The sequence below is a fragment of the Aspergillus nomiae genome (genome assembly GCF_001204775.2).
Source record: "Aspergillus nomiae NRRL 13137 chromosome Unknown contig00089, whole genome shotgun sequence".
Classification (NCBI taxonomy): Eukaryota; Fungi; Ascomycota; class Eurotiomycetes; order Eurotiales; family Aspergillaceae; genus Aspergillus; species Aspergillus nomiae.
The window spans coordinates 16,643-37,956 of record NW_015378144.1 but is presented as its reverse complement, the minus strand read 5'-3'; the positions used below and the strand labels follow the sequence as shown (position 1 = coordinate 37,956).

The following is a 21,314-nucleotide window of genomic DNA, read 5'->3' as shown; positions in this document are numbered from 1 at the left end:
AATGGCAACAGAAAGAGCGAAGCGAACAATGGTCTGTGCTACTACATGTTAAAGGAAATGTGCGCAAAAGTTCTCTGGTGCTTACTTTTTAATCTCGCGATGTGGTGCTTGTGTTCCTTCGCCCCAGACTTGGACAATGTATTTTGCCTGCCAAGTGACGCTAAGGAACAAGATGCGCCACGCGATATTTCCAAGTTCTCCGCGGATGCGCTTCTTGGTGCGACTCATGCCCTGTTGAGCCGTCCGATGTGATGCAAATTACTCCACGGAGTTGAGTCAGTCGAGGGAAGCTTTCAACGTTGCCAAGTGGTGGAAAGGTCACTACAGAAACAACAGGGGACGTCCTTTCATTAGGGCTTATCGTCTGCCGCGGGTCCACGCAGATGCACAGGAACGGAGCAGAACATTCTTTCATTCCAATCGTAATACAATGTTACAAAACAATAGACTACTTGTCTCACATAATGTCCATAGGACAAATTCCCTTGATATGCCCTTAGTTGCCTGCTCTAGCCTCGCTCAATGGCACCTTCGCATCTTCGATCCCCTTCGGAATGTCCACCCAGATGTACAGCAAGCCCGCAAGGAAAATAAGTAACACGTTAGGGATCATGGGAAACCGCAGATTATGCGTATGATCTTGGATCACGCCCTGGACAAGGGGATTAATCCATCCAGTGGCAAGATCCAGCGTGATCTCGAGACCAAAGAACTGTGCCTCAGACCCACAGGGGATGAGCGACGCAAAGACCGTCCTGTTATAGGATCGCAGCGCGCTACTGGTGCTCATGAAGAGGACCTGTTCCACCCAGAACTCGGCGGCGTGCTTATACCCGATCGTGACGTGGTTGCTGATCCCAATGCATCCCCACAGAACGCACAGGAAGTTGACGCTCAAGAAGAAATACGCCCAGCTCTTGATCGGGACCCGGACATGTGGATAGAGAAACAAAAAGCTTAAGCTACCCATGCAGGCGAAGATCACGTTGGTAAAGGACCAAACTTGATAGACGCCCGAGCCTCTCGCGATGCCGGTGACCTCAAGGAAGAGCGACTGAGTCAAGCCGAGGAAGTTGGAGTAGCCGGTGTTCCACAGGATCCAGCCAATGCAGAACTTGAATGCTTCAGGATACTGACGTGCAGACCCGATCATGCGTATCCACCCTTTCACGGCCAGGAGCAAAAGATTCTGACCCTTGGGCCGCTGTTGACCCGGCACCGAGGGGAGCATGAATTGACCAATGGTCGCGAAGACAACTGCACGAAACGGTTCAGATACGAATCTATATGTGGAGCGGAGCCATACTTACTCGTAATGCAGCCGGCAATTGTAATGGCGAGGAGGTAACTGAAGTAGCCCACTTGCGCATATGACCCGATCCCGTAAACGAGGATGATACCAATGAGCAAGGAAACAATACCTCCTACATTGCTTGCAACCAATGCCAGAACACTAACAGTGAAACCCTTTTTCCATGTACGCTTTGTGTCCGGATCTGCTGCTGGAGATGCAGAGTGCAAACCACCCACCGAGCGCATGAAAATTGGGATGTACGATGCCTCAATAACGGTATATACGCCTTGTACGGTAGTGAGCAAGCAATACAAGGTCGCGAGCGCATTGAGGTGGCTATAGTCGGCCTTTGTTAGGCCGGCAAATGGCAGCGCCAGCGCGCCAAACAAGAGAATTGAGCACAACATCATAGTTTTTCGATATCCTGGTTTGCAATGAGTGAGTCAGCGAGTGCTTCCCCGTGAGGCCTTGATGAGACATATAGTGGGGATGCCCTTACGCGAGTAATCTGCTACGCCAGCAGTCATGATAGTGACAACGCCTTCCATTGCGCGACCAATTGAGCGTAGATAGAGCCTGGTTTGTTCAGTGGCACTTCCCCAAAGATTACGATGAAAGGCATACACATAGCTGACATAGTCAATTTCTCCTGCGCCGAACTTCACTAAGCATTTGATATGCCCTCGGCGAGCGCAGGGTTTGTCTGATCCCGGCTGATGGCCAACGGTGTTCGCTGCAGACTGGATTGCCGCCGAGACATAATTGAAAGCCATTGAGCTAGTCGGGCCGGTCTTGTTTCAATCATCAGTAAAGGAGGCACTGCAAAGATATCTTGGAATATCCTCACAGAAAAGCACAGAATTAGGTATGCCCATAGTGCCTTCTTGGTACTGAGGGAGGCCACTTGTTGGCTGTTGATGGTGGCTTCGCTGGCGTACTCTTCATCAGAACCAGTATTCTGTTCATGGGCGCGGATATCATCCTTATCCCGGTCTCCTCTCAGAATGGGATCTGTGGAACGCATGGTCATATTAGTGACATGTAAAGTGTGTAATAGCGAGGGTTCACAGTGTCATCTATAGACAGAGTATACAATGCGAGACCAAGATGACCGACCAGACAAATATGAAAGATGTTTGATATAAGTAATGGTCAAGAAAGCCTTAGTCTAATCAGATCAACCGTATGAAAGAAAAGAAAGCCAAAGTCCCAGCCAACTATGAGAGGCATACTGACTAACAAGGTGTATGTGCGCATATGTGCGCAGGATTGAGCACATTTTCATATGTACGATTTATTGTGGAGAATAATAGCCCTTGTTATTATACCCTGCCTTTTCACTATGGACCTCCACTGGTGATACGAGGCTTAGGGTGACTAACTAGTTCAATGAGGATTATTATTACCTATTTTTCTCTCTTTCATTAGTAAGTGAAACTTTCAAGACTTTCTTATACCTAGGACACGAACTGCTTTGTTCGTGCAAGGCGTTCGCGTTGGTTTTTCGAGCATATTTTGGACATGACAAGCCCTGCCACCAGCCCACCGAACGAGCCAGGCTCAGTTGCGAAGGAAGAGAAACTATCAAACTTTGGGACTGCGCCGGAGAAAACACCGGTAAATGCAGTCACACAACCGCCACCCTATACGGCCTTCTCTCGCCCCAAGAGATTGTTCATTCTCGCGCTTGTCACAGTGGCCGGCTTCTTGGGCCCATTGGCAGGGAATATTTACCTTCCTGCCTTGCCTGTTTTAGGAAATGAGTTCCAAGTAAGCGCTGCAGCTATCAATGCTACTGTTTCCGTATTCATGGCGGTATTCGGTTTCGGTGTGAGTCTTTTGACATAATCCCAGGTTGCCAGCGATGATGGTCTAACGTTTACATAGCCCCTCTTTTGGTCGAGCTATGCGGATTGGAAGGGTAGAAGACCGTTGTACTTGATATCTCTAGTGGTATATATCATCGCAAATGTTTTGATGGCTGTCCTTCCGACGAACTTTGGTGCTCTGGTGTTTCTGCGCATCGTCCAAGCATTTGGCTCATCGGCGGTAGTGTCGATGGGTGCCGGTACAGTCGCTGATGTATGCAGTACCCTTTTTCTTTTGTCAAAGGTTTAGTTATACTCACCGTATAGACAGATCACGGAACCCAAGCGACGTGCCCGGGCCATGTCATACTTCATGTTGGGCCCTCAGTGCGGTCCTATTTTGGGTCCGATTCTGGGAGGCGCAATCGTTGGTCAAGCAAGCTGGAGGTGGATTTTCGCATTCTTGGGTATGTGACTCTCTTGCCTTTTTATTCCTGCAGTTCTGATACAAGCCTAGCAATACTGGCGGCTGTGCTTTGGCTCATCATGCTTCTATTCCAGCCGGAGACTCTTCGAGCCCGAGTAGGCAACGGAAAGCCGTACAATGATAAAGGTTGGGTATTATGGCCACCCAGCCCTTTCTCCTGCCTCGCCCCCTCCCCCGAGCGCGGCCCCCTCCCCCGAAGCCTACGCTAAAAGGCTACTGGCGTCTCTTTACTTACCCTCCCATCGGTATTGTCTCTGTCAACACCGCCATTCTCTATTCGTCATATTTCGGGATCGCGGTCCAGCTTCCGACAGCGCTGGAGAATGTTTATCACTGGAACTCAACCCAGGTCGGGGCTGGATATATTGCCATTGGTGTTGCGATGGTTGTGGGCTCCATTGTTGGCGGTCGAGTATCCGACTGGCGTCGAGCTCGCATGGTCAGGGCCCTCGGAGAAGATCAAGTCACTCCGGAGACCAGGCTTCGAGACCAAATTGGAGGCATATTGCTCTGCGTCGCTGGTCTAGCAATGTTTGGCTGGTTTGTTGATAGGGCAATTCATCCGGCAGCAGTGCTGGTGTCAACATTTCTGGGTATGTCTGCCTCCCTTGGCGAGGTTCACGGTCTGTAAAGGGAAAATGAGAGATATCAAGCTAACGGCTAGGATCTGACCGCAGTGGGATTTGGAATGTCTTGGATTTTCGTGACGACTAATGCTTTCCTTACCGAATGTATCCGCCAGCAGGCTGCCCAGGCCTTTGCATTGGGAAACATGCTTCGCAGCCCTGCGGCGGCAGTTACTGCAGCGATCATTCATCCACTGACCGTGAGGATGGGATGGGGCTGGTGTTTCACAGGGCTGTCGATACTAAATTTCATTCTAGTCGGGTCAGCAATGGTCATCCTACGTGTCAAGTCGCCTGAGTGGAGAAGGAGAAGGTCTGCCCAGATGGCAGGGAATTAGGTACGGGCAGTTTATGACCATGAAGTAAATGTATAACTCTCCATAGCAAGTTAAAATAAAAAACAGAATAGCGCGAACACCTTTTATTCCTTCCAAGACTAGTATGCATATTGCAAAAACGAACGAAACGGAGATGTTCTCGTTTTACGAATACCTCTAGCTGTCATCTTCAAGACGTATATGCGCACGTCATCCCGTTTACGGATCACCCCATAGATAAGGCGTGAGCGACACATGCCAACTGATATTGCTTTCTCCGCACTCAATTAACTTCGATCTAAACTTGGCAGGGCGGGCCTTTCAGTTGGAGAAGGATAAAGAGAGTAATTGTGTGATAGCCATGAGGTATTGTGCCTATCCGTTTAAGCCTTGGCAGAGGCCGGTTTTGGCCTTCGGACATGATGCATGAATACCGCCGTATTTCTTCTAGCGACTCAGCTGCTAGCTGCTATCTTCTTGTGAATTCTGCATCCTATTTTCTTTGCTGCTACTTACTGTCCTCGCCGTGCTCTCGCGGCCATGGAGAAAATCACGAATTCAACAGTGTTGTCTGCCGCTGGAGAAAGTAGCTCCGACCTTGGAACCGAGGATGAGAGAAGAAAAGCCCTACTCCAATCTTTCACACCGGAAGAGGACAAGCGAATCCGGAGGAAGATTGACAGGAGGTTCTTGTTTTTGATTGGCATGATGTATATTATCAAAACTGTACGTACCGAGCGTCATTCTCTTATGTCCGCAAAGTTGCTGTTTCAATACTCATGTTAATGCATCTTAGATTGATTATACCAATGCGGCCTCCGTCAAGGTGTTGCAGGTTGGAGAGGACCGCAATGTGTTAAACGAACTTAAGATGACATCGGACGAATACAATTGGGTCCAGTCAATTTATTTCGTTAGTTCACCTTTCACCCTTTTACAAAACCCCAATTTGGCTGTTCTCCGCTCTATCCATAGTTATCAGTAGTGGAGTGTGGACGAATAGTAACATGTCACAGATCAGCTACATTGTCTTCGAAGTCCCGAGCAATCTTTTACTGAAGCGGCTCACGCCGCGCCTATGGCAGTCGCGAATCATGTTAACCTGGGGTATTGTCCTAGCCTGCCATGCGGCAGCAAAGAACAAACAAACTCTTTGGGCGCTGCGCTTTCTCTTAGGGATGTGCGAAGCAGGCATGTTTCCCGGTATAGCGGCGCAGCTATGCGGTTGGTACCGCAGCGATGAGATGGGCAAGCCCATCATGTGGATGTTCGGCTTTCAGAACACGTCTGGAATTGTAGGTTCGCTATTAGCATATGGAATATCATATATGAACGGGTTATGTGGAATGAGCGCATGGCGATGGTTAGTATCAAACCACACTGCACACGTCTTTAACTAACTAGCCCCAAGGGTTTATTTATTAGAAGGTCTATTCACCATCCTCTTTTCCGGAGTCATCTACTTTGTCCTACCGGACTGGCCTAAGTCTCCCAGGACCAGGAAGTGGCTTTCAGAACGAGAACAGGACTATGTCGAAGCACGACTATCCGAGAACGCACCCAAAACAGCAGACTCCGACTTTTCCAAAGAAGAAGTGATCGCATCGCTCAAGGATCCACGAACCTATGCCTTCATGCTATCCCAGGTTCTCGTCAATTTCTCAGGATACGCCTTAACATGGGAGCTTCCGACGATCACCACCAGCCTTGGATTTGCCGGGCTTCCACGCAATCAGTTGCTAAATATCCCGCCATCTGCGGCGGCAGTTCTGGCGATTATCTTCTCAGGCTGGTTCCTGAAACAGGCATATCTGACTCGCCCTGCATATACCATGTTTTGTATCATGGGGCCGATGCTTGTTTTTTTCATTTTGCTAACGGTCTTGGAATCCCGTGTCGGGATCTATATCTCGTGCGTGCTGGGCAATATGTTTTATTCGGTATATTTCATTCCGTTCTGGGCATGTAAGTTTGCTTCTACACTCCGCGCTAGCTCCCTTTTTCTATAGCCCGACGTACTAACTCTGACACAGGGCGAACATCATCTCTAAAAGGCACTACTGGCGCCGCATTCACGTTAGCTTTCCAGTCATGTGTTGGTCAAGTCGGCGGCGTTATTGGACCGCAACTTTTTCAGTCCAAGTTTGCATACAACGGATATAAAACCCCATTCGGCATATGTGCCGGTGTAATTGGTGCCGCCTGTCTAGCGAACCTATGGACGTGGTGGTTGACAAGGAATGTTGAGTGGGATGTCCGTAGAATCCGTCGGTTAAGAATTAAGGAGGAGAAGCAGGGCCGTATATATGCCGAGGACGATGTAAAGGTCTATCAGGAGCGGCAGTTCTACAAAGGGGTGACAAAGAAGGAATCTGAGACGAATGTGGCTGATGCAGTATAAAGTAGGAGATATCACGATGTGGTACCTTTCAATGAAAAGACTTTCATAGGCACAATGTGGGGATTATACTGCATATCCAAATACGTCCGAGCCTTTGAGGTCCGGCAGATTTAATTCAAGGACATTCACGACCTTGGAAAATCTAGCTATCACTAGAGCGACTTATGCAAGCTAACTGATGATGTGATAGAAGTGGGGAAGAAGCTAATGAATGCCGTGCTGAACTTCCTACTTTGATTGCCGATGTTGAAGACTAGTGCATTAGGGAGTAGTGCTTCGGATGAAGTCCGCAGATGTAGCTGCAGTAGTATGAACGTGCTCTGATCCTCGAAGCACGTCAACCGGAGATCATCCTGCTTCTGTACATACAGTTGATAGGCGCTGTTGGGGTAGAAAATGGGCGGTAAAGTGTAATAGTTTCCTTCAGCCAGGCGTATGCCGCTAGAGAGTGTATGCATACTTCCTAGTTAACAAGTATAAAATCCTAGGTTTGGCCTGTTTCCCATATGTCCGACACCCCCTTGTCCACCGAGCTTCCCTAGAGTAAGGATAAGAATGAGAGACACTAAAGACACTGTCGCTTGTGAGCAAAGCTCCATTAATGGCGACAGGAAAGATAAGACCCTCCACTACGCAAGTCGTGGTCAGGCACTCAGCGAGGAGAACGCTGGTACTGATACTATTTCGGGATTCGATGCCCAGTGGATGAGGGCACGAACATCCCTAACTGCCGAGGAAGAGAAAAAGCTATTGCGTCGGGTCGATTGGCACATTATGCCACTTTGTGCGATAATGTTTCTGTTGAAGAATATAGATTCCGAGAATGTACGAGAGTACTCATTTGTTCAATGACAATACTGACCTACTTTACATAGGTCGCGAATGCGAAGATCATGAACAAGGGCACAGATAGAAATATCTTGACCCAACTTGGTATGACCACTGATCAACATAATCTCGTTACGGTTCTTTATTACGTAGGTATCGATTGGCAGTCTTCGTGACATCGTTGACACCGTTAGATTCCATATATTGTTGCGGAAACCCCGTCAAATCTGTTATTCAAACGATTCCTTCCCTCCAGGTGGCAGTCTCGAATCATGGTAGGCGTTTAATTGGGATTGCTACACGATACGAAACTGACAGCAGCAGATTAGTTGGGGAATTGCCCTCGCCTGCCATACAGCAGTCAAGAATAAGGAGGGACTTTACGCGGTGCGCTTTCTCCTTGGCTTGGTAGGACCCCTGGTTATTTGATTCGGCCCTGTAGATGACTCACATTATCCTTCAGTTCGAAGCTGGATTGTTTCCTGGAGTTATTCTCCAATTATGCTACTGGTATCGGCCTGATGAAATGTCACTAAGATTGCTTTACTTTTGTAAGCGGGAGCCGGCCTGCCGAAGCATTTGCAGTACTAACAGGACAAGATATCCTTGGAAACTTCTCTGGAATTATCAGCGGCGTACTAGCCTACGCGTTTGATACAGTGTCCGGGTCTCATGGATTATCAGGTTGGCAATGGTGCGTTTCGTCGTGTCTGTGAGGTATTCGTTACTCACGCAGAGATGTTCAGGCTCTTCTTAACAGAGGGCATTATCACTGTCGTGTTCGGCATATTATTAATATTCATATTTCCTGATTGTATGTATATCATCCCTTAGCTGGAGACGATAAATAGTGAGACTAACCATGAGGTGACAGTCCCTCCTCAAGCCAAATGGCTTACGGAGAAAGAGAAGGCGTTCATCCAGGCCCGATTGCCACGCAACGCACCTCGAGCCGAAGAGGTCAACTTCAATTTCCGTGAAATCTTCGATTCACTGCGAGACCGCCGGCTGTGGCTTTTTACCCTGATATGGGCCTTCTTTACCGTAGGAACGCACGGTCTACGATTCTACCAACCGACTGTGATCGCAAACCTAGGATTCACGTATGTCCCCTAAGCTTTTATAGGTATGCTAAGCTGAACAAATTAGGGACATTGCAACATCCCAGCTTCTCAACATTCCTACCTCCGTCCTAACGGTCATCTGCATCGGCGTTTTCGGTATTTGGGCCGACAGCTCCCGCCTTCCCCGACCTCTTTACCCTCTATCTTTCCTAGTTGTCATCCTCGCCTGTTATGGTGTCCTCTACAGCTTCCCCAGCAACGGCGCCGTCTATGCCGTGACCGTCATCGCGAATGCATTAGGAAGTGCGTGGTTCCCATTGATGTGGCCGTGGCGCGTACAAACCACGAGCCGCGCGACTGGCTCTGCCTTCTCGATCGGCTTTGTGAATAGTTACGGTCAGATCGGGGGTGCTATCGGACCGCAGATATTCCAGAGCAAGTATGCGCCGCATTATACGGTGCCATTTGCCGTTACGATGGGGTTGATAGCGGCTTGTATTTTGACTACCCTTGTCACTTGGTGGATAACCAGGGACACGGAGAGAGCGACAAGGAGGTTGAAGCTGGCTAGGCTGGAAGCTATGAAGAGAGGAGAGGCAGTTTTGGATGACGTTGTTGACAACGACTTGGCGAAGAATAGAGACGTGGAGAGATCAGGAGTATAATTGTCTGTCCACAAGTTGCCAACTCCAACGGTTATCCGGCGAAGCACTACCCTTCATTACAGCACGTCTCACCTTTGGACAAGACCGGCTTCAAACAGACCCCAATGCAAGGCTTACCTTCGTTGACAGTGCGGCTGCAATTGCCCTCGTTCTCCCCTTGCAGTAGGTATCAATAAATATATATAGGACCTCAGCGTGTCTTGCTTGCAAAGCTATAGAGGGCCCACAAATATCGGAAAATATCCAGTCGTAAGCACAACCTCCATTGAAAAAGAACTAGGCACAGGGAAGTTCGTAGATGTTGAACGAGAAGATCGAAGCCGAGCAGGTTGGCCGATGACGTCATATTCCCCGGATTCTCCATAACAGAGTAAGCGGGACAAGTGTTAATCCGGTCATGAAATCAGGTGCCAAATTGACCGCTTGTTTGTCTTCATTTTCTCATGCCAAATGCACACACTCACACACTCTCTCTTCATGAATTAAACTTCCTCCCCTAGTTTGATGTCCCCTCCATCCCGCAAGAAGTCTTTACGCTTGAGGCTGTACCAATGGCTCTGGCGACTTCGGAATCTCAGCACACCCTTACGGCTCCGAGGCAGCCTGGTCCGACTACGCCGATTCCATGAAAGCCCCCTTCTCGCTCTAATACGCTTATTGATTCCATTTCCAAGCTGGAAATTTCCTGTTCCGGACCTGGTTGCGCCCATTAATATTCTCGGAAATGTGGAATTGGAAGAAAATAAGCTAGAAAACTTGGACGACCTCCGGAGTATCCCACTATGGCGCGCGCGAGACACCCCCATACGGTCCCTCTACCGAATGTATGAGGCAATGGTATCCGGTATGTACGAGGCGCTCGGTCCCGAAACGGAATACTTTTGGTATCAGCGGAACTGGTCGTTGCAGGGTATTCGCGACCCACGGGATACCGATCCGGTGCGATATGCCATTCTAGCGTGTCTGTTGGAAGAACTCGTGGTTGCATTCAACTGGCGGTTGAGTTTAGGTCTACGTCGGGACCGCAACCATATTATGCGAGAAACGGGAAAGGATTCTTTCCCTCCGTATGCGCCCCTCTCAGGTCCAATTTGGACGAGCTCGGTACCGGCACTTTCCCCCGAAGACCTCGATCGGTTTCCACCCGAATATATTTCCGACGACAGCAAGCTCGTGCTAGAGGCAGATGGAGTGAACAAAGTCTTTGGTCGCCGAAATATCGTCACGAATGTCGGCTGGCTTTACACCATCTGAATCAGCCGCCTCCAAACCTACTCCCACATATTAGGACTGGTCATATAGATTCTGTGGGCGACTTACCGTATCAGCTCCCCATGATTTTGCCAGCACTGACTGCTACGGGGACGCCAAGGCAACACCACGTGCCGCCTATGGTCCCATCATGGCCATCGATCTCCGTAGGATCAGAAGAAGACTTCCTCATTGTATTTTGCCTTGTAAGCGGCCGACACGCGTTGCATCGTCTCGCGATCCGGGACCACGTCGAAGCCGTTGATGTTCAATGTGCGATAATATTCCATGTCCAGTTTCCCCCCTTTGTCGTTCTTCAAGAGGTTCAGCATCGCCAGCGCATCAGATAGATCTAGTTCAGCCTTCCGACCCCGGTCCGCTGCGTAAATGCGTCGCAATTTCCGTTCCAACGCCCACTCGACCGGTGCGGAAAGAACGGTAATTTGATTCCCCGACCAAAGTACAATATTCTGTTTCAAGGCCAGGTTCATCAGTAAGTGCCTCGCCTGCTTGGTCACGAAAAGGGCGACATCGTCATTCGCCCAGTTTTGCGGGTATCCCAGCTCGTCCGCGACCTGCACGATGGCCTCCCGAAGCGACTGTTTGATGTCATTGTCATTCGCCCAGTCAGGTTCCAGCAGGTAGTCCAGGTCCTTGGTGGTTTGTCGGTTCTTGAGATGGGCCACGGCGAAAAATCCTCCGGCCGCAATGACTTTAATGGGTGCGAAAGCGACGATGATCGGGATCGCGGCCAACTTGGAATCCAACAATCTAAGACCTGGCATCGGGTTAGGGAACAGACACTTCCATTATATGCGGAGAGGGTGCTGATCTCTTGCCTTTGTAGAAGTCTTCCGCTCCTAGATATTGCTTCCTCTTCTGCATGGTGAGAAGCAATTTCGTTTCGCATATCGGGACGGGGGCTTGGATGCTTAGTTATCGTGACGGCCATAGTAGAGTCTCCGCGGATTGCCACGGTGAAGCATGTTGTGTTGGCGACTGCTGCTGACGCACTGCTGCCCATCTCGTCGACAGTCCATTTCCCGCGGGGCATTACTGATCCACACTATAGGCAGACAAAGGGCTCCACGCTCTCTCGTGTCGCGCTCAGGAGTGGCGCAAAGTATGCCATGTGGGGATAAAACCCAAACTGTGAGGCTTTGGCTGCCAATCCCTCTCAGAGTTGTCGTAGCAGGGAAGACTCCGATTCATCCTTCGCGCGCCGACCAGTCAGTCGCCTCGGCTTTACCTTCCTGCCTATCGGTACGAGCAGGACTCTTGCCTTTCATTGTGGAAGAGGTTTGCGAAGGTGCCGACTTGGCAGTGAAGCTCGAATCCCGTGTGTGCCATTCCCAAGGGCAGTGAATTGGAAGACTCCACGCGTTAGAATGAGATGTGTTGTCCGACGATAGTCTGGTCGTTGGTCAGTACAGATTTGTAGCATCAGGGGGAAAGGCATCCGAGAAGTTTTCCTCCCGGTACCATCCTACGATTGGGCCGTGTAGACATGCATGTAATGTATAGAACCGCATCAGGCAATCCATTAGCAACCCAGCCAGCGAATAGAACGATTGCACGTAACCTCTTGCCAAGCGATTCCCGGCGGGACAAAGACGATCTAGACTCCTGGTGGCTGATTCTTTTCGTCTCACGGCCCTCTCCGAGGTACCTCCTTATGATCTGTCCTTGGGAGAAAGATGTTACTAATCACATCCTGTTAGGCGCGTTCTATGTCCATACAAACAATAGTTTCAAGCAATGTGTTCTTCTCTACTCCGGAAACCTGCCAATTCTGTCTCATACTTTCTTCCTCTGTGTCCCCTATGACCGGTCCAACAGTCGCCAGGAGAGCAGTGGTCGTGGCATCCAGCAACGGTGCCTTGTCTCCCATCGACAGTAGTGGTTCAGTTTCAGGCCCCGTATCTAGTTCATTCTACGCAATTTCTCTCCAGGATCTTCAAGCACATTGCGGCTGTATCATTCCTGGGTATGAAGCGATGGTCAAACCAGTGACTCCATGTCGGCGTGGAGAAAAGCCATTTCCGCGTTAAGACCAGGTCGAAACTTGCGTTTCTGCCAGGCTCGGGGTTTATCAAACATGGATCGCCATGCCATCACTAATGTTGACGAAACTGCCAAATACCAGCCTAGTCTGTGAATAAGAACTACGACCAGGGGATAATCTCGTGCAGGCCTGACCAATACAGCAGCTGTCAGGCACAGAAAGTTTCATCATGGCGTTGTCTCCACTTCAGTGCTAGGATACTAATATTAGTAAACTACGGTTCATGTGCAAAGGATCATTGTTCCTGTCCTTTTCACTCACTGACAAGGGCCGAAGCTGTATGGGACTTCAGCATTAAGAGCCACCAATGTGGTCGTCCACGTAGGGACTAGGAAGCGTAAGAATAGTTTTTTCTGTTTTTGTTTTTATTTATTTTATTATTACTATTGTTTTTATTGATTCCCCTTCAGAATGCTTATTTTATGGGAACAGAAAATTTAACTCCAACCCAAAGCGGATAATGGACCTCGGCACATGGCAGGAGGATTAGGGCTGGAACGAGAAGAGACGATTAATGGTCGATTGAAGAGACCCACGCAGACCCTGAACGGAATGGACAATCGGTCTCGATCTGTTTAGTGGGGGGTTGATCCTCCGTTCCAGGCGTCATGACCTCAAATTGGGCTATATTATTGGATGCTATCGAGCTCAGGGTTTTATGGTTGCATTTCTTGACCTCCGAGCCTAATTCGCAGGGGCCCAGGGGCTTTCCACGGCTCCGGTGCCGACTTCTCGCACTTCCGACCTCCATTCCTCGCGTCCTTCTCCGACTTCCACGATTTAAAACCCGCATGTCGTGCTGAAAAATGCCCGATCCCAAGTCCTCCGATGCTGCCGACAGCGGTAGCGGCAGCCAACGGGGTCGTCCATTTAAGCTGCCGGCCTGGCTGGACCACTTCAATGCGCGCGACTTGAAGGTACTCTTTCGCTGCTGGGCCGCGGCCTGGGTGGCCTCGCTGCTGATATTCATCGGCCCAGCCTTGCACGAGATCGGCATCGCGACCTTCTTCGGGGCTTTATTGCTGTATATTGTCCCTCCAGCAGGAATCCTGTTCGTCTACCTGCTGGCAGCGCTGTCTCTCCTCTTCGGCATGTGCCTCGCGTGGGCCTGGGGACTCCTCACTATGAAAGCCGCCTTAGCGGCCCGACCAGACGCACAAACGAAGGCGATGGTACAGGCATTGCAGCAGCAAGCGGTCGCGATCGGCAATCAAACCGGCACGAGTCCAGCCGCAGAGGCCCAAATCCTCGTGTACAATGGCTTCATGCTCGATGCCCGCGTGACTGTTATCTTCTACGTGATGATCTGTGCTTTTGTCTATTTCATGTCTCGCGTCCGTGTCGCCAATCCGAAGTTTGCCTTGGCGCAGATTTTCGGCATCATCATCGCAGACCTCTTTCTTCTCTTCGGGCCAAGTCTGCCATCATTCAAGGCTTCCTTGCCGGAGATCCTCATTAAACCAGGCGCCATCGGCATTGGCCTGGGGGTTGCCTGCTGTTTGGTCTTCTTTCCGCAATCGACGTCGTTTGTGGCCCTCACACAAATGGAGCAACTCGTCCGCCTAGGAGAAATCCCACTGAAGTGCACCCGGCAAAAGTTTGCAGGTGAAACCCTCGATCTGCAGCAGCTGACGGCCACCAAAGCGAAAACCATCGGAGCAATCAAGGCCATGCAACCGTCGTTGGCCTTCCTGCCCCTTGACTTCTCTCGTGGCCGCTGGAGCTCAGACGATATAAAGACGTTACAGGAGCCCCTGCGACAGGCTATTCTGGCCGCTATGTCATTGATGGACTACCACATTAACCTCCTCAGAGCTGACCGAAAGCTACAAGAGATCAAAGCACACTCTCCACAGGCATCTGACAAAAGCGACGTGCAGGAAAAACGAGCCCACGACGTCGGACAGTATCAGCTACAGGAGAGCGCAGATGTACTACAAGGATTGGACAGTCCCGAGCACGGGGCTTCTCGACACCGCACACTGGATGCATTGAGAAAATCAACCACGGAACTGCTTGAATTGTGCTCGGAAACCAGTGAACTCATTGCACAGTCTCTGCACGCGGCCAATTCTGGCCGATGGTTTCGTCGAGCCGCAGCGCTAAATCACCTGAATGAGCTTATGACGAGAGCGGATCGCGTATTGCAGACGCTGCAGTCAACCCGAGCATCATGTGCAACACAGACCACGGAAGCGCTTCTCGACAGCCATGCTGATTTATTTGATGAAAATGGTCAGTTGAAATCGGCCGAACACTTGGGACCGCATGCCCTCCGCGGATGGTACTTGGAATGGTAATGGAGGAACGTATCCTCGGCGCCGCAGAGACTTTAGAACGACTCCTGGCCCAGGTCCACCGGTTAATGCAAGCGCGCACCAAGGACCGCATCTGGATTCCCTCGGGTCTGCGCTACGCTTTCAGCTGGCTGGTGAACCCACACCAAAAGGCACCCACAGAAGACCTCGCCGCGGCTCCCGCGACCAATCCTGACGATGCTGAAGAGCAAGCCAAAGAGGCGTATCGGCGTCTAAAGATCAGCCGCGGCTCCGGAAGGCCTATCCGGCGAGGCCTGGTGGTGAGAGCGCTGACCGGCTTTTATCACTGGTTCACGAATCCCGGCGGGATGTATGCACTGCGCATGGTGGTTGTCACGATCGCGGTGGCAATACCTGCTTCTATTCCACATAGCGCTGGGTTCTACTACCGGGAGAAAGGTATCTGGGCTCTGATCACCGCGCAGACCACCTTGCTTGTGTACATGGGCGATTTCACCGTATCGCTCGTCGGTCGCACGATTGGCACGGTCGTCGGGGGTGTGATGGGCATGGTCGCCTGGTACATTGGGTCTGGCAATGGACCCGGTAATGCCTACGGCCTGGCTGCAATTACGGCAGTGATGACCGCGATCTTGATGTGGTGGCGTTTGTTCCTGCCTCCAATCCTCACCATGGCGGCCATGATGGGCGGCGCCACATTTATTCTGGTCGTCGGCTTCAGCTACGACGACACTCACACATCGCAGTATGGTCTACCGGGACACGGCTACGAAGCATTTTGGAAGCGACTCGTCACGGTGCTGCTAGGCTTCGTTGCCGCATTCATCGTCCAGATATTTCCCCGTCCGCCCTCCGCAACACGGCATATTTGCAAGACATTGTCCAATACTATCGGCACGCTCTCTGATCACTATGCTCTCTTGCTATCTCATTGGGGTCGGCCAGAAACCAACAGCCCCATAGGCGCAGTAGCTGAGAAGATCGCCCTCGAGATCGGAGAAACTCTCCTGTCCATCCAAGGCTCAATTGGCCTCCTAAAATTTGAAATGACACTCGGTCCGTTCCACCAAGCAGCATTAGCAAACATGCACGTCCTCTGCCAGGACATGAATCAAGCCTTAGGTCGATTGCTCGTCCTATCGACCAGTCTCCCACAGCACTTCCAGGAACGGTTTGCCCAGAACGTCGGCCTTCTCAACGACCATCACATTGGCGATATCATGGCAGTATTAAGTGTGATCGAGCAGGCGCTGAAATCAGGTCTTCCTCTTCCAGAACGCTTGCCAACGCCGTTGATGAAGCGGTGTTTCGAACAATGGAATGCACAGCGCCGTGCTATGGATTTCAATACGACGCTGGTGCGAGATGAGAGTTACCGGCGGTATTGTGTGGCCGTCAGTTCATATTTGAAGTTCTTGTCGACTATTGATGACATGGTGTTGGTATTGAAGGGTACTTTGGGAGAGTCGCATTTGATCGAGCGGCGTCCAGCTGAGGTGCCAGTTTGAATGCTCCCAACCTGTTCTCACCAGCTGCTCTCTTCATCTATATGTTGTGTGATTACATAGTCCCGGCATAGATTCCAACAAGTGGCACTCCGCTGTTCAAATATAGCTTCGGCCACCGTCAATCCGTTCTGTAGAACGTTGTATATAATCAGAAGAGGAGAGATGATCATTATTTTACCGGTCATCGGCCATGAAGACCAGATATAACAGCTATCCTAGCCCGCCAAGCAGAGTCCTCATCAGCTTCATTGAGTCACCGGCACAGGTGGGAACGGCCACATTGCTACCGCCTCTTCCGGTGACATCTCCTCACTCATAGTCTCAATATACATGTTAAATAGATCCCGATTCACCTCATTCGTAGCGTCCCATCTATCATTCGGCACCCATCCGGCATTATCTGTACAGAGCCCAGTCTTCACAGTGTCCCACAGATAAAGCATGTCATTATATTGTTCCTCCTGCTCCGCATGCCTTTCCAACTCCCGTTCAGTGAATCCAAACGGACAAATACCGGGCAATGCGAGGGTGTCCCAACCTCGCGAAAGTCGGATCAAAGCATTCCGCAGCGGAACCAGACTTCCACAGTCAGGAAGCGAACAAGGGGTAAACGGCTCCCAAAGCCTCCGATCAAGGCTCATTCCATTATACGCTGGTTCGTTAGACCCCCGACAAGCCAGCTCATAGTATTTCGACAGCGACGCCAAAGTGTTGTCCCTCTTTGCTTCTTCCTTTTGCTCTGGAGACAGTTCCTCGAAATCATCCGGTAAGCGTGGCACCCGGGCTCCTGGGATATAGTTCTTGGGGGGTTTGAGGAATTCCGGGAACCGCGCTTGGGTGAATAAGGGTGCAGATCGTGTCGACTGCCAGTCTATTATGCCTTGGATGGTGGTTGGGTTATCTGGGGCGACGAAGATGTTGTGGAGGTGGAGGTCTGTGTGCCAGAGGACTGGGGGTGATACATCCAGGACTTCTGGGTTGGACGAGAGGATTGGGAGGATTTTGATGATCTTGTGGAGTAGACTGATGTATTCATAAATGGATTGGACTCTGCCAAAACGGCTGAGGTGTTCTTGTACTTCGCCTTTGGAGTTTGCGGTATGAGCCAGTGCTCGTTGTGCATTTGAAAGTGCGAAGTTCGACAGTGAGGACTCTTGACGTGTCAGAAGCCAGATCATTCATAAGGGCAAGGGAACATACATGGACCTATATATTTATTTTCATCAGGCGTTCCGGATATCCCATCCCAGGCGGTTCGATGGCAGGACGGACCAACGCAAAACAAGCCATCGAGGTCTAAATCAGCATAAGCAGAAGTAACAAGCAAATCATATTCAGCAATATCGAAGTAAATGTATTCTTAATCCTCCCTAGCTGTCCGGCGTCAACCTCATGCTGAATATCGTTCAGAATCGATACCATTGTCATTATCCTGATATATCTAGAGCACCGGCCATCACCCTGTTATGACATATCCCTGCAACGGCCCTGTCATCGCCATCATTTATTCTCATTGGCCCCGGCCTCATGAGAGCAACCCTTTGTCATTGAGCATAAGGGCTATCGTCATTGTGCATAGCACCACTGCAAAATGTCACACTCTCGTCACAAGATCACCAAAAGGAAACCCTACTGACTCGCGTAGCCTCTCAGGTAGACATACTACAGTTCAGTTCGCAAGTGCCAAGCCAATACCGAAATTCCGATCGATATTGGGAATGAGTGATCACGCACCCAACCCCAAACTCAGCCACCACGCGAGCACCCCACGATCCAGTGAGTTCACCGATATATTGCCTAAGACTACTTCCTGGGACATTTGGAATGCACTGACCGATGATGCACGGTCCACAATGCCCATAGAACCACGGCAATATCGAGAAACCCGACTGGTCAAGTCTCTCCCGCAATACCCGCAATACCCTCCTTTCTTCCCACCGAAGCCTTTCCACCCGCTCCATGCGAAGCCAACGTAACCCCCACAGGCGCCAAATTGCCACTAATGAGCAAGCTAGACAGGGATATGCCCCAGATTCCTGGGTCCTGGGACCGGGAAAGATCCTGCCTTTTGTTTCTACCCCGGACTCGAACCATGGGCGGGAGTGGTAGTGGTTGAGACGTCATGTTTTGTGACAGCTTATCCTATATAAGTCATTTCCTATACTTCTGGCGTCTCTATCATCTACATTGAAATATCAAGATATTCGGTTCAATTCACGACATTTCCAATCATGTACGGTGTGAACGAAAACAAAAAGAACAAAACAGTCCTCCCCTACATCTCCCCGGACCAAGTCTCGCAGCGGAATGGAGTGGATAACCCCGAGATTTGTACGTTAACTACACCTACATCGATTGCCCTTTGAAGCGGAAGTACAATGGAACTAACATGAGCAGGGCTGGTGATTGATGACATTGTCTACGACTGCACATCCTTTCTATCAAGACATCCCGGCGGCGAGGCTGTGTTGAGACGGTTCGCTGGATTTGACTGTTCATGTATGTTTCCCTTCGTTAGCTGTCGGGCATGTTTAAAATGCTATCTATATAGTAAGAGTAAGTACTAAAGCTGCAAACAGGGCAGTACCATGCTATTCATGGAGAACGGCGCAAAGTGTTCGCAAACAAATCACTAGAGAAACTAAGAGTTGGGTGGACGGAGGGAGTCAGTAATCCGTATTCTAAACCAGAATGGGTTGAATAGCGTATGCATTATAATAATATAATCAATCATTTTATCTCACAAACTGTTTCTGCAGTAGAAGTCGTTATTACATTCAGTAAACACAGCCTATTAACAGGAAAAAGAATCAATATTCCTGCTCCGCCAATCTCGGAAACGTAGTCGAGAAATCCAACGCATCACGCACAAAGATATCCCAGTCATAGCTATAATTCAATGAAGTCGGATCCATCGGATTAAGCAGCGTGTCCGCAGACCAGGTATCCTCCGTACCGGTACCCCCCAGTGGTGATGCAGACCCATTCAACTGCTCGTGGGGCATAGAACCATCTGGCCGACCTTGATTCGAGCCTACAGATTCGTTCAGCAAAGCTGCGTCCTGTTCTTTACGCTTTTGAGATAGTCGGACCAGGAAGTCGATGTTTTTGTATGCTTTTCGCGCCTTCTGTGTCGCGAAGTGGTCGGCTGCTTTTTTCAACGTAGAGAGGGAGTCCTTGACGTGGACGAGTGATTTTCGCGTATCCATCGCGAGGAGAATACAGGTGAACTGAAATGGAACGTTACTGACGTGCCACCAAGGACAACTGGCATCGATGGATCGTGACGACGCGGCGAGGCCTCGGCAGCCTAATCGAATGACCCGATCGACGACGGATGTCATATTGGCGGGTGAGTTCAGTATTTGCAGACGGCGATAGATAGTAAAGGAAAGCACACTCTGAGAGAGAATGACAGCGTCGGACTCAAATTCAAAGCCTTCCAGCCGGACAAGCGACTCCTCCAACTCCGACACGTCGACCGTCTGGTCGGGGTCTAACTTTTCTGATAGCTGGAACAACGAGAGGAGGTCACTTGTGGGATCCCCGGCTTTTGGCGTAGGAGGCGGGCATTGAGCCCCTCGGATGACGACCTGCGATCGACCATACTCGAAAGAAATCCATGTATTGAGCAACTTGGCAATCCAGAACAGCCGTCGCCTACATTCCACATTTTCCGGCTGGCCGCCGTTGTTAATCTCCGGATAAACCAGTGAGCCGCGAGTGGACTCACGATGTAATCCAGCCGCCTCGACAATATGCATTGTGGTGCACGACGCTATCCACGCAGCATGCGGCGTGGAATGGCATCGCAGATACATGGTGCGTAGCAACCAGCCCTCGACATCGTGAACGCCCGGGCTGACAACCAGCGTACTCGTCGTCTCGAGAATATCTTTGGCGCAGTCAATCAGATGTCGTTCCTGTTCACTTGCTTTCGACCGCGACGAGAACAGTGATCCCAACGCTCCCACCCCACATAGAACGGCATCATACTCGTTTGACGCACAGGGATCCTCCCATCTCCTCCCTGCCTGCCCAGCCACCACCTCCACATCCAAGAACCCATACACGGGATGGATCTTCTCAACGTAAACAGCAAACAGATTCTGCCACGCAGCCTGCGACAAAATCCAGGTAATGCTCTTTTCCGAACGATGCGGACTCCGGCGGACACCTAAGTTCCACCCCGAGCCGTGCTGCATTGAAGGCGCATGGTCGGGGCTCAGTTTAAGGCCCAGTAACTGTGGAAAGAGGACACCGGAGTTGGCTTCCATTGATTTCTCCTCCGTTGGCCAACGGCTACTGGGTTCCGGAGCGGTAGAAGGGGGTGCTGGACCGGGTGATGGCAGTGTAACTGGTGGCGAGAATGTTTGCCCGGCGGCTACGGTCGTGAGTCGCCTTTTGCGAGGAGGCGGCTCATAGCAGCAGCGGTAATCATATCGACTGCAGGATTCGCATGGTGTTTGGCCATCGCATTTGCGTTTCCGGATCTTGCACGCCTCGCAGGCGAGTCGGGTGCGGCGGCGTCGGGTTTGTGGGGGTTGCTCTGGGGGAGGGTTGGTGTCCATTGTATATGATCTACTGCTCTTGAAATCACCGAGTCTACCTTTTCTTCTCATATATGGACTGTGGGACTAAGCCATAGAGCGTGCAAGGCGACAATATGCGTAACCACGAAAGAAAGGGATAGGGTTGGTCGGGTCAGACGTATAAAAAGT

The 21,314-nt window shown here is 50.5% G+C and overlaps 9 protein-coding genes across 9 annotated transcripts; 5 read left to right on the top strand and 4 right to left on the bottom strand.

Moving 5' to 3' along the window:
* Nucleotides 1–496: 496 nt before the first annotated feature.
* Nucleotides 497–2,318, bottom strand: ANOM_003764 (MFS transporter; the record flags this gene model as incomplete). The annotated part of the gene is made up of 5 exons (XM_015549021.1): nucleotides 497–1,257; nucleotides 1,311–1,718; nucleotides 1,794–1,870; nucleotides 1,919–2,085; nucleotides 2,142–2,318. The coding sequence occupies 5 exons, from the start codon at nucleotides 2,316–2,318 to the stop codon at nucleotides 497–499; spliced, it is 1,590 nt and encodes a 529-aa protein (XP_015408109.1).
* A 497-nt stretch (nucleotides 2,319–2,815) lies between these two features.
* Nucleotides 2,816–6,933, top strand: ANOM_003763 (uncharacterized protein; the record flags this gene model as incomplete). Its single annotated transcript, XM_015549020.1, has 12 exons — nucleotides 2,816–3,124; nucleotides 3,182–3,376; nucleotides 3,434–3,569; nucleotides 3,620–3,684; nucleotides 3,738–4,212; nucleotides 4,267–4,415; nucleotides 4,474–4,528; nucleotides 5,098–5,258; nucleotides 5,329–5,445; nucleotides 5,549–5,895; nucleotides 5,944–6,497; nucleotides 6,566–6,933. 12 exons carry the CDS (start codon nucleotides 2,816–2,818, stop codon nucleotides 6,931–6,933), a joined length of 2,931 nt encoding a protein of 976 aa, XP_015408110.1.
* Nucleotides 6,934–7,488: 555 nt separating this feature from the next.
* On the top strand, nucleotides 7,489–9,490 carry ANOM_003762 (putative pantothenate transporter; the record flags this gene model as incomplete). Its single annotated transcript, XM_015549019.1, has 9 exons — nucleotides 7,489–7,758; nucleotides 7,809–7,910; nucleotides 7,956–8,036; nucleotides 8,086–8,169; nucleotides 8,225–8,312; nucleotides 8,362–8,455; nucleotides 8,508–8,575; nucleotides 8,636–8,864; nucleotides 8,911–9,490. 9 exons carry the CDS (start codon nucleotides 7,489–7,491, stop codon nucleotides 9,488–9,490), a joined length of 1,596 nt encoding a protein of 531 aa, XP_015408111.1.
* Nucleotides 9,491–9,994: 504 nt separating this feature from the next.
* Nucleotides 9,995–10,744, top strand: ANOM_003761 (uncharacterized protein; the record flags this gene model as incomplete). Its single annotated transcript, XM_015549018.1, has 1 exon — nucleotides 9,995–10,744. One exon carries the CDS (start codon nucleotides 9,995–9,997, stop codon nucleotides 10,742–10,744), a length of 750 nt encoding a protein of 249 aa, XP_015408112.1.
* A 170-nt stretch (nucleotides 10,745–10,914) lies between these two features.
* Nucleotides 10,915–11,526, bottom strand: ANOM_003760 (uncharacterized protein; the record flags this gene model as incomplete). Its single annotated transcript, XM_015549017.1, has 1 exon — nucleotides 10,915–11,526. One exon carries the CDS (start codon nucleotides 11,524–11,526, stop codon nucleotides 10,915–10,917), a length of 612 nt encoding a protein of 203 aa, XP_015408113.1.
* Nucleotides 11,527–13,612: 2,086 nt separating this feature from the next.
* ANOM_003759 (uncharacterized protein) lies at nucleotides 13,613–16,593 on the top strand (the record flags this gene model as incomplete). The annotated part of the gene is made up of 2 exons (XM_015549016.1): nucleotides 13,613–14,981; nucleotides 15,047–16,593. The coding sequence occupies 2 exons, from the start codon at nucleotides 13,613–13,615 to the stop codon at nucleotides 16,591–16,593; spliced, it is 2,916 nt and encodes a 971-aa protein (XP_015408134.1).
* Nucleotides 16,594–16,838: 245 nt separating this feature from the next.
* ANOM_003758 (uncharacterized protein) lies at nucleotides 16,839–17,771 on the bottom strand (the record flags this gene model as incomplete). Its single annotated transcript, XM_015549015.1, has 1 exon — nucleotides 16,839–17,771. One exon carries the CDS (start codon nucleotides 17,769–17,771, stop codon nucleotides 16,839–16,841), a length of 933 nt encoding a protein of 310 aa, XP_015408133.1.
* Nucleotides 17,772–18,824: 1,053 nt separating this feature from the next.
* Nucleotides 18,825–19,297, top strand: ANOM_003757 (cytochrome b5-like heme/steroid binding domain-containing protein; the record flags this gene model as incomplete). Its single annotated transcript, XM_015549014.1, has 3 exons — nucleotides 18,825–18,924; nucleotides 18,991–19,092; nucleotides 19,173–19,297. 3 exons carry the CDS (start codon nucleotides 18,825–18,827, stop codon nucleotides 19,295–19,297), a joined length of 327 nt encoding a protein of 108 aa, XP_015408126.1.
* Nucleotides 19,298–19,403: 106 nt separating this feature from the next.
* On the bottom strand, nucleotides 19,404–21,164 carry ANOM_003756 (putative protein RDR1; the record flags this gene model as incomplete). Its single annotated transcript, XM_015549013.1, has 1 exon — nucleotides 19,404–21,164. One exon carries the CDS (start codon nucleotides 21,162–21,164, stop codon nucleotides 19,404–19,406), a length of 1,761 nt encoding a protein of 586 aa, XP_015408103.1.
* Between the last annotated feature and the right edge of the window lie 150 nt (nucleotides 21,165–21,314).